Source organism: Panulirus ornatus, chromosome 14 (genome assembly GCF_036320965.1).
Source record: "Panulirus ornatus isolate Po-2019 chromosome 14, ASM3632096v1, whole genome shotgun sequence".
In the NCBI taxonomy this organism is placed as follows: Eukaryota; Metazoa; Arthropoda; class Malacostraca; order Decapoda; family Palinuridae; genus Panulirus; species Panulirus ornatus.
The window spans coordinates 7,236,771-7,249,103 of NC_092237.1; the positions used below are offsets into that span (position 1 = coordinate 7,236,771).

A 12,333-nucleotide genomic window follows, 5' to 3' on the forward strand; every position below is an offset into this window, starting at 1 on the left:
TCAGGCATTTCATTTCAAAGACATCCACCATCTTCTGTATTTTTCCACTTTGGGCCCAGGACACATCCTTACAATACCATTGGTATTGATATAGCATCAAAGATACTCATCTTTGACCTCACAGACAGTGACCTGGTGACCTCTCTTCCTACACATCTTGGTTCATTCCATTCATACTCATACTGGAGCTGTCCTTTCTCTCTCCTCTGCTAAATATTGTTTTACCTTTAATCAGATTAACTTGCAACCTCCTCCATAACCACAATCTCCTGTACTTGAACACCATCTTCGGTACTTTCTCACTTGAGTTTGTCATTAGTCATATCATCTGCAAATAGCAATTGACTCATCCTTCAGGCCAACACCTCTCACACCAGACTGTAGACTTAACCCTCTCCCCAAAATCCTCACATTTATCTCCCTCACCACCCCATCCATAAACAGATTAAACAGCCATGATAACATCACATGCTTTGACACACATTACCTTAAACCACTCACCTTCCTCGATAAAACCTCACTGTTCCTAGTAGCCTTTCTTCCTTGCCATATATTTGTAGCACCTTCCAAACAGCAACTCCATTAACCTCATGCTTTCTCCATTCTAGAAAAAATCCTTCTTGCTGTATTTACACATAGATATCTCCACAATTCCTAAAACCCATGGTTCCTACTCAATCTGATGGTCCGTGCATGCCTTAACCCTTGAACTCGCCAATCTTTTCTACAACTTACCAGGTGTGCTCAACAAACTTGTACCTCTGTAATTTGAACATTCACTTTTGTACTCTTTGCCTTTATACAACGGAATACAGGTATTCTGCCACACCTGCACCTCAACTTGAGCTATATATACAATAAAAATGCTGATAAAGTAATCAGCAACAATTGCCACCAAATTCTTGAAAAGTCAACAGAAATACCATTCTGGAAATCCTTCCCTACTGCATTATTACTTTCCTAAAGAAAATGGTAAGGAGCCAAAAAAGGATCTTTTTCCTTAAAACTCACATCTGATCCTGATGCTGCCTTGCTGACGAAGGAAATGCCAAACATGCATGAAATATTCACCCAAACCTAATACTCATACGTCTGGAAATTCAAAACTCCCGCAATAAAAAGGCATGCTCTAATAACCTTTATCTACAAGATTTTATCCAGAGTGCTTTGGTCTCCTTAATGCTTATTCAAATTTTTGTTATTCAGAATCAGAAATGAAGTTTGTCAATGAATCCAATGTGAAGAGAGAGAAAGGGGGGTCAATAGATTATGACAAGCAAGATAGGGCTGTGTTGCACTGGTAAATGATAAAAGGGTGTATTGCATGAGCCTGCCTGACCCAAGAGTTCAACCTCTGCAAAGAAGTGCAAGCTTCATTTAAAAGATTACTAATAAAGGAAAGTATTTATATGAGGTCTGGAAAAAATGAGAATGAAAAGGACATGGAATGATATTTGTAAGGCTGTAAAATAATAGTGATAGTGTCAAACAAAACATGGGTGACAGGTTAAAATACGAAGACAAAGATAGGTAGCTCATACAGCACTGTAATCTGAGAACTAGTATATTCTAGGAGGTGGAAAATGAAACCCAACAAAGAAAAAGACCATATAATTAAAAAAAATCTGGTAAAACATAAACAAAATATCATCAATCTTTCTCTGCACAAATTCAGATTCCAACTCATATTTCTACTTAATTTCCAGATGATCCAAAACCATTCCCACCACGTTCTGTGTCCACAAGTTCCTGTGAAAGGAAGAATGTAAAAATGGAGACTCAGAATGTCAAAAAAATCTATGCAGCCCAAAATAATGCACAATGTTATTTACAATGTTACTTTTTAGTTAATTATATAAATATAAATGGGAAAAATACAAATAGGTACTGGGCAAAGAGAGAAAAGCACACAAAACACAAACCTACCAAGGCATCTAAATGACAGTCCTGTGCATAAACAAAACACCTTTAAACAATGATACTGTTTCAGTGAACTTAAGACCAGGTGAATAATTTTTACGTGTGAAAACATGTACAGCATCTCTCAATTTACACGATAATTGAACCAGGGCATGTGAAGTGTCTGGGGTAAACCATGGAAAGTTTTGTGGGGCCTAGATGTGAAAAGGGAGCTGTGGTTTTGGTGCATTACACATGACAGCTAGAGACTGAGTGTAAACGAATGTGGCCTTTGTTGTCTTTTTCTTGCACTACCTTGCGCACATGCGGGGAGAGGAGAGTGCCATCTTGTGTGGCGACGGGAATGACCGAGGGCAGCAAGTATGAATATGTACACCTGTATATATGTATTTGTCTGTGTATGTATATGTATTTATACATTGAAATGTATAGGTATGTATATGTGCGTGTGTGGGCTTGTATGTATATACATGTGTATGTGGGTGGGTTGGGCTATTCTTTCATCTGTTTCCTTGCGCTACCTTGCTAACGCAGGAGACAGCGAATAAGTATAAATAAAATACTGTATTCTATTATACTTTGCCGCTGTCTCCCATGTTAGCGCAAGGAAACAGATGAAAGAATGGCCCAACCCACCCAAATACACATGTATATACATAAACGCCCACACACGCACATATACATTTCAACGTATACATAACATATACACATGTACATATTCATACTTGCTGCCGTCATCCATTACCATTGCCACCCCACCACACATGAAATAACATACCCCCCCTTAACCCTAGGGATATCAGAGAAAAAATACTTCCCACATATTCCCTGCATGTCGTGGAAGACGACTAAAAGGGGAGGGAGTGGGGGGCTGGAAATCCTCCCTTCCATTTATAATTTTCCAAAAAAAGGAACAGAGGTAGGCCAAGTGAGGATATACCATCTAAGGCTCACTCCTCTGTTCTTAACGCTACCTCGCTAATGCGGGATATGGAGAATATGCAGGAATATAAATATACATATATATATATATATATATATATATATATATATATATATATATATATATATATATATATATATATATATATATTTTTTCTTTAATACTAATCGCCATTTCCCGCATTAGCGAGGTAGCGTTAAGAACAGAGGATGAGGACTGGGCCTTTGAGGGAATATCCTCACCTGGCCCCTTTCTCTGTTTGTTTCTTCTTTTGGGAAAAAAAAAAAAAAAAAAAATGAGGGGAGGATTTCCAGCCTCCCGCTCCCTTCCCTTTTAGTCGCCTTCTACGACACGCAGGGAATACGTGGGAGGTATTCTTTCTCCCCTATCCCCAGGGATATATATATATATATATATACATATATATATATATATATATATATATATATATATATATATATATATATATATATATATATATATATTATCCCTGGGGATAGGGGATTAAGAATACTTCCCACGTATTCCCTGCGTGTTGTAGAAGGCGACTAAAAGGGGAGGGAGCGGGGGGCTGGAAATCCTCCCCTCTCGTTTTTTTTTTTTTTTTTTCTCCCCAAAAGAAGGAACAGAGGGGGCCAGGTGAGGATATTCCAAAAAAGGCCCAGTCCTCTGTTCTTAACGCTACCTCGCTAACGCGGGAAATGGCAAATAGTTAAAAAAAAAAAAAAAAAAAAAAAAAAAAAAAAATATATATATATATATATATATACACACACATATATATTTTTTATATATATATAAATATATATATATATATATATTTTTTTTTATACTATTCGCCATTTCCCGCGTTTCCGAGGTAGCGTTAAGAACAGAGGACTGGGCCTTAGAGGGAAAATCCTCACCTGGCCCCCTTCTCTGTTCCTTCTTTTGGAAAATTAAAAAAAAAACAAGAGGGGAGGATTTCCAGCCACCCGCTCCCTCCCCTTTTAGTCGCCTTCTACGACACGCAGGGAATACGTGGGAAGTATTCTTTCTCCCCTATCCCCAGGGATACTTCTTAACAATTATTAAAATTAATTTCCATTGGTTATGACATGAGGATGATCATTTTTTTTAGGGGGAGTTACTTCACCTGTCCAACAGATGGGCACTCCATCTAGTAGTTATATACAGCATTCTAAAGTTCCTCATTTCCCTTAACACCAACTTACCCGATTCTGGGTTACTGTTATCATAGAAAATATTCTAGTGTTAGCACCCAAGGACCTTGAACAGCCCTTATACATGGGTTCCTGTGGGAAAAATGGATTTGCTTAAAGTCACACTTTCCAGAAATGCTAAAATGACCTTAACCAGGGCTAACCTGTATATTCTTAAAAGCAAAATCTAGTTTCCCTCATTATCGTCATTACTTATAGGCAACAGGAGATAATGCTGTTATATCTGCTTACATTCTATTTTTACTTTGACATATACTATACCTTTCCTTTTTTACTCTCCCTTCTTCCATTTTCATGACAACTTCAAAATCTTTCACCATACCAAGAGCATTCATAAATACAAAATATATTCAAAATATCAAGTGCATCCACAACACTGTCATAAATATTTCATGGTATGTCTTCATTTTGGGAATGGCAGATCTTTACTTTCTTCACATCTAAACAGTATGGCATGATCCATTTTGGCCTTAAAACTCACTCACAAGTAAAACAGATTTTCTAACTTCAAGGACTATCTACTCTTTATACCTTGAGATGCAAGACACATATATATATGTGTGTGTGTATTCATGCTTGCCTTCGTCCATTCTTATCACTATCCCACTACACAGGAAATAGCATTGTTACCCCTCGCTTCAGTGAGGTAGTGCCAAGAAAACAGACAAAAAAGGCCACATTCGTTCACACTCAGTCTCTAGCTGTCATGTGTAATGCCCCGAAACCATAGCTCTCTATGCACAGTGGCTTCTCAGATGAAGGGATAAATGAAGAATATGAGAAAAAGAACAATAAAAAGGATTAATCTGTGCTCTTCAGGTGTTTGTGGACTTAACTCTTAAAGGTGTATTTGTTATGAATCAAAACTACAATAAGTGTCAAGCCCATCCAGCAATAACAAGAGTACATGAAAATTTAAGTGAAAAAATAACATCTTCAATATACATTAAACTTTTTTTCTATGTATCTTAAAATCAAACCACCATTCTTAGGTGAAAAATGTCAGCACTAAAAAATTCTAAGAAAACAAACTGCAAAGTACAAACCTCAACTTCCTCCAGCTCGGGGTATAAAATTCTTTCACATATCAACTGAGCCACACGGTCACCCTTCTTCACTTCAAAGTCAGTCTTTGCATGATTAAAAAGAACTACACCAACATTTCCTCTGTAGTCTCTATCAATAACACCAGCTGAAAAAAATATTGGATTTACATAAATTTTTCTACTGAAACTGAAAATCTACTGCAATTTTCACCATAATCAATGTTAAGAATGGCAAGACAAAGAAATTTTCATGTTACACTATGCAGTACCAGAGAATGGGAGTTGATTCCCAGTCTGATGGAGGTTTTCAAATCAAGTTTCATCATCTTTCTAATATCTTAAATGTCCTGTCTTCAATTTATACATGCTGGCAGCTTAGTTACCAGACAGTTATGTAAAAACTTTAAAAATTAAATTGATAATTCAAAAACCAGATACAACAAACAAAACAGTGACAGGTTACATAAACTATCAAATATTTTGTAATGATAAATTTACTTACAGCATAAAGCAGCCATCACAGTATACTTGTAAACAGCTTCAAAATACAGACAATAGATACAAAAATTGAGTGTAAAGAAGAAATCATTCACCTCCAACATCAATATGATGCTTCCAAGACATTCCAGATCGTGGAGCTACTCTGCCGTAGCAACCAGAGGGCAGCTCCACTTGTATGTCTGTCTTGATTAAAGCTTTTCCATAGGCTGGTACTACTGCATCATATGCACTGCAAATTCAAATAAAAATCAACAATTATATATATCAAGCCTAATTCAATGCAAAGATTCAAGCATAACCTTAAACTTCTTCGAAATATATCCTAAGCACCACATTTCATTTTCACTCCAAAAATGACAGTACATGTGCCCACATGGTTCCTGTGTGTTAAAGTGGTGTGTTACACCAGGGAGGAAAATTAATCTCGGAGAGCAAAAATGGGTATGTTTGAAGGAATAGTGGTTCCAACAATGTTATATGGTTGTGAGGCGTGGGCTGTACATAGGGTTGTGTGGAGGAGGGTGGATGTGCTGGAAATGAAATGTTTGAGGACAATAGGTGGTGTGAGGTGGTTTGATCGAGTAAGTAATGAAAGCGTAAGAGATGTGTGGTAATAAAAAGAGTGGTTGAGAGAGCAGAAGAGGGTGTAATGAAATGGTTTGGTCACATGGAGAGAATGAGAGAGGAAAGATTGACAAAGAGGATATATGTGTCAGAGGTGGGGGGAATGAGAAGTGGACGACCAAATTGGAGGTGGAAGGATGGAGTGAAAAAGATTTTGAGTGACCGGGGCCTGAAAACACTGGAGGAAGAAAGGCGTGCAGGGAATAGAGTGAACCGGAATGACGTGGTATACCAGGGTCGACGTGCTGTCAATGGATTGAACCAGGGCATGTGAAGCATATGGGGTAAACCATGGAAAGTTTTGTGGGGCCTGGATGTGGGAAGGGAGCTGTATGTATAGGTATGTATATGTGCGTGTGTGGACGTGTATGTATATACATGTGTATGTGGGTGGGTTGGGCCATGCTTTCGTCTGTTTCCCTGGGCTACCTCACTAACGCGGGAGAGCGACAAAGTATATATAAAAAAATATATATATATATAAATGTATATAAATATATATATATTATAATTTATATTTTATCTATTATTATATATATGGTCATGCCTGTGAAGGCCAGGTAATGGGTCCTAACACATAACTGACTACACGTATCTGTGCCTTACAAATCATGAAAAACGAGTTTGTGCTTCATATATGGAAGCAAAATACATATTCAGAGCAGTCGACTACTAGGGAACCACATGCATCTTACACCAAGTCATTCCTAACCCATTACCAATGTACTTTTCCTGCTTGTCCCCATCATTAAATACAAAGTTCATAAAGCTTTTATGTTCTTTATTCTTTCTCAACTGACACATCTGAAATATTATACACATTGACCATCCTAGAAAAACCTATGTTCGGGTCCCGATCACTCAAAAATTTGTTCACTCCATCCTTCTATCTCCAACTTGGTCTTCTGTTCCCCTTGTTCCCTCCACTTCTGACATATGTATCCTCTTTGTCAACTTGTCCTCACTCATTCTCTTCATATGTCCAAATCTAAATATCACAGAAGGTGACTAAGAGGGGCAAAAGCAGGTGGCTGGATATTCCTTCCTGTATTATTTTCCAAAAGAAAGAACAGAAGAAGGAGCCAAGTTAGGAATTTTTTCCTCTAAGGCTCTGTCATCTGTTCTTGATGCTACCTTGCTCACATGGAAAATGACGAGCATGCATGAAATTTTTCTTTTTTCATATCTGATTGCCATTACCTGATTTAACAAGTTAGTGTCAGAAACAGATGAAAAAGGCCACACTCACTTCCGTCTATTCTCTAGTTGTCATGTGTAATGCACAGGAGCCACAGCTCCCTATCTAAAACAAGGCCCTACGGACCATTCCATGGCTTTCCCCAGCCACTTCACATACCCTTGTTCAGGGAATTTTAGGGGTCTTGACTTAAGGATGGGGAATGGGTCTCAACACATGATTAACCACATGTGTCTGGGCCTCATAAAATATGATTAACATATATGTGTCGATGCAAGTGAAATACATATTCGCAGCAGTAACTAGGGGACAACATCCATCTTACACCACATCACTCCTAAAATGTTCCCACCACAACCAATGTACTTTTCTTGCTTGTCCCCATCCACAGATGTTCATAAAGGTTATATATTCTGCATTCTTTATCTTGATACACCTAAAATATTGCATATTTTTTTCTGAATTCATATACGATTTTTGGAAATAAAAAGTTCACATGGAAGCTCTCATAACCTGTAACTAAATGTGTATGGGAAGGTTAAACTAAAGATTTACCTGGATTTCTTACCAAAGCCATTGGAGCTGTACAGGTGAAGTTATTCCAAAATGCAAGCCAGCATCCCTTAGGATAATCCATCAACCACTCCAATGCTATTTACAGTCACTTGAGGTATAAGTAACCCAAATAAACCAGTTCATGCTTTAACACCACATAGCTTTCATAAATCTTAGGGTAATAATAATACTTTAGATATGTGATAATGGTTTTGGTTACTTACTGATTTTGTTTTGTAAAGATAGTGTATAGTTTAGAGAATACAAGACTGAAGTGGAATTTGGAGCATATTTAAATGTTTTTTAATATAAAATATGGTGATGGTGGTGAGGGTTATGGAGAACAGGTGAAACATGGGGTTAACCAATTTATAAGAAGCACTTGTCAAAATTCAAAAAATTAATAAAAATCACCTAACCTCCCTAGCTTTGATAATCATTTACCTTATTTTTCATATCAATTTGAAAAATGACTTTCATAATAATCATGTACGTCTGTTTTGGCTGGCTCTGCATCAAAACAGGTTTGAGTAACTGGTATTCATATGTGCCTTAGAGAGATAATTCTAATAACAGAAATACCTGCAGAGTACCAATCTATCCCATCTTTCATAAATAACATTTGGATCTCAGCTGCTATGCAAAGTTAGAAGAGCTCTTCACACGCTGTATTGATTTTATCTTTTTTGACATTTCATTTTCCATGGTATTCCTAACCCTCACCACTATGCCCCCTACCCTATAGAGTGGCCTAGAATATATTTCTACACAACACACTACCACTGTATAACCAATTCAATCGTCCCCTAATACATACCGACACTGGGAAATCAAAAATTTGGGTACAAGCTGCCAAAAGAGGCTTGAAGTGTCTACTAATATCAAATATGGGGAAGGGGGGGTCCAAAGTGTCTGTTAATATTAAGGGCTGAAGTGTGGCCGGGAGGGGGGGGGGGTAGTAGATGTTTCGGTTAATATTGAGGGTTGAACTGCCGACATGGGGCCGGCGTGTCGGTTAAATAAAGGCCGAAATGGGAGTTATTGGGCCGAAATATCAGCCAAACGTTTTTTGACCATACGGTTCACTTATATAAACATCAATCTATGCAAATGCGACTGGCCTCAACACTAGGAAAACGCAAAACACACAAATGCTTAAGTCAGGCATAGAAGAGCTATATGAAACCATAACCATTTTCAGCACAAAAGTTTTGCATATGCAAGCATAAACTTCATATTCTAACTTCAAATGTAGTTTCGGTACATGCAAACTCCTGAATTTCATATCAGGCTCCATAGCCCAACCCATATCTGCAGTATGTCTTTGGACATTCAGACCCCATAGCAGCTTACCTATACAAATCGAACCCAGCGGCCAGTTTTGAGCCTTTACTCGGGGCATAGGCATTTTCAGTAATCTTCTTAAAGCGAAGGATAGCCCTCATTTCTCCTGGCATGATGAGATTCTAAGGTTGTTGGTCTCCAACAGTTCAAGTAGAGTTGCAGGACAGGATTGCCTCCCTCACACTGCCACACAATGTACTTCAAAAGATATAGCGGGAAAACGGCCCGCCAACGGCCAAACACACACCTTCAATTTTTTAAACAAAATAATCAATTTCTCTAATTATATCAAAGATCATACTCTATTCATTATCAAATGGCTACTCTTTTATAATAGTACTCATATTGTGTTTAGCTGTGTATATCATAAATGTATAATAGTAAAAGCCAAAAAAAAAATCATAAAAAATGGAAAACAAATTATAATAAATTGTCCTAAGTAGCAACATGTAAATTGATTTGATACAGAATTTTTTCATCACAAAAGACTACATAGAAATATGATAGAAAATAGAAGAACATGGTTTTCCTAACCAAACGGCACTCATGAGACAAAGACACACCGGTATTAATAAGAACAGCGAGAGATTTGTTTGGTTCTGGGTCAGATCTTAACAAATATGGATTTTTAGTAACCCTTCATTAATCCAATAACTTTAGATCCACCTTTTCCCTGTTGTTCAAAGCCCTCTACAAAACCTAATGTACAATCGAACGCAAATTGTGTGCGTTTGCTTGTATGTGTTGGGGGTATTATTGATTAAACACCATTAAACTCCAAAGAACATTCTTATTGGCTCCAAAATTACCAACAATAAGATCGAACCAATGCTGTGTACTTCTATCAATAATAATAATAATAATAATAATAACAATAATAATAATAATAATAATAATAATAATAATAATAATAATGATAACAATAACAATAATAATAATAATAATAATAATAATAATAATAATAATAATAATAATAATAATAATGATAATATCATTGGGTCAGAATTACAAATACACATATACTAAAAAATGAAAAGGCAGACCCTCTTATTCATCGCGACATGGCGTTATAAGCCCTTATGTTTCAAGCTTGTTTCAAGTATTAAAAGTCCGTAATAGAAATTGCTGTACAGCATAAGGTACAGTTTATAAAATATATAAAGATTAATCAATATTACTCTTTTGAGGCAGCGGTCAGTGGGGAATTTGTCCCGTTCACAGACATTGTCATATTACCACAACATATCCAGTTCTATACAAGTCTAAGCAAAGTGGGGGGATAAGTCTCCCTGCTTTTCAAAGTGGGGGATTTCAGTCCCCACTGTGCCGCCGCCACTGTGTTACCAATGTTCCCCTTAATTCGCAACATTTTGATCTCAATATTTGTATCTCATTGATATTTTCTTCTATGACTCGGGTTAGGGGTTGCGACAGTTCTTAAGTACTACTGGGAATGAATTTTTACATGTGTGTGTCGCCCGACTCGAATCTTATTATATATATATATATATATATATATATATATATATATATATATATATATATATATATATATATACCGTCTTTTATCTTTATGTATACACACACGCAAACCTACCCCCTGCTTATGCTACGTACCCATTCAGGACCAGTGTCAATAGCAAGAACAGATGGATTATCTGTGAGCCAACTGGGGATTCAAACCCATCTGGGGTTTGAGCCTGAGATGGGTCGCAGACCTAACTAGTTTACCACAAAAGCCTGTGTGTGTGTGTGTGTGTGTGTGTGTGTGAAACCAAACCGCTGAAACCAACTTCAACCCATTTCAAATTCATTGAGTCAATCACACTACAGAGAACTTTTGCTATACAACCCCGTCTCATCTATGTAGATTAGGAAAGTCGGTTCCTTTTAGTGTCATCTAGTACATAACATTATCATAGAACATCAAGTTTGGTGTTACCTAGAATCCTTACGGTCTATATCTTCTACCAGGAGTGTACGGCTTCCACACTCACTCTACCTCTTGGCCAAGCCCGCTCAGGAAAACATGCCACTTTGCTCATTGGCTTGTGAACGCTTATTTCTTCCTATAAGAATACCAATGTCGTACAAGATCGACTTTCTCATATCTCTCTTTTTTTGTTGTTGGTGCCATCATAAAATACATCACGTTACTGAGACTTACAAAGGAAGAAGAGGGGTCCAAAGGGCAACGACACTTACGAAGAAGGAGGTGAAGACGAAGTATGATGACCGCCATCAGACTCTCACGGAGGGTAAAGTGCTCATGGTGAATATGTCAACAATGCACTTGCGCGGGTACGTATGATGAGTTCTAGGTCTGTGCTCACCCGGAGGGTTCCCTCACAGGTTATGGCACCGAAGAACAAACTGATCACCGTGCATGGCCAACCTGAAAAGATTTTGGGGTAAATTTACGTTGCCTCTTCGGTAAGAGCGAAATGGACTTGCTCTAACGACGGTTCCCTACTTTCAGATATATATATATATATATATATATATATATATATATATAGGGGAGAAAGAATACTTCCCACGTATTCCCTGCGTGTCGTAGAAGGCGACTAAAAGGGGAGGGAGCGGGGGGCTGGAAATCCTCCCCTCTCGTTTTTTTTTGATTTTCCAAAAGAAGGAACAGAGAACGAGGCCAGGTGAGGATATTCCCTCAGAGGCCCAGTCCTCTGTTCTTAACGCTACCTTGCTAACGCGGGAAATGGCGAATAGTATGAAAGATATATATATATATATATATATATATATATATATATATATATATATATATATATATAATTTTATTTATCATACTTTGTCGCTGTCTCCCGCGTTAGCGAGGTAGCGCAAGGAAACAGACGAAAGAATGGCCCAACCCACCCACATACACATGAATATACATACACGTCCACACTAAATATATATATATATATATATATATATATATATATATATATATATATATATATTAATATATATATCATA

At 37.3% G+C, this 12,333-nt stretch overlaps 1 protein-coding gene across 1 annotated transcript; it reads right to left on the reverse strand.

Annotated features, from left to right (window-relative positions):
- Positions 1–1,596: 1,596 nt before the first annotated feature.
- Positions 1,597–11,744, reverse strand: dUTPase (Deoxyuridine triphosphatase). The gene is made up of 5 exons (XM_071669501.1): positions 11,560–11,744; positions 9,364–9,601; positions 5,726–5,862; positions 5,133–5,278; positions 1,597–1,749 (listed from the first exon to the last, which is right to left on the reverse strand). The coding sequence occupies exons 2-5, from the start codon at positions 9,465–9,467 to the stop codon at positions 1,696–1,698; spliced, it is 441 nt and encodes a 146-aa protein (XP_071525602.1). The 5' UTR covers positions 9,468–9,601; positions 11,560–11,744; the 3' UTR covers positions 1,597–1,695.
- Between the last annotated feature and the right edge of the window lie 589 nt (positions 11,745–12,333).

Bases quoted from the DNA above. Each gene is read 5' to 3' on its own strand.
- dUTPase (XM_071669501.1), bottom strand. From the start codon at position 9,467: ATGCCAGGAGAAATGAGGGCTATCCTTCGCTTTAAGAAGATTACTGAA. The intron at 5,863-9,363 runs GTAAGCTGCTAT...TTGAATTTGCAG, and splicing joins GCTGGGTTCGATTTGTATAG to TGCATATGATGCAGTAGTAC. The intron at 1,750-5,132 runs GTTTGTACTTTG...TTCCTTTCACAG, and splicing joins CCGAGCTGGAGGAAGTTGAG to GAACTTGTGGACACAGAACG.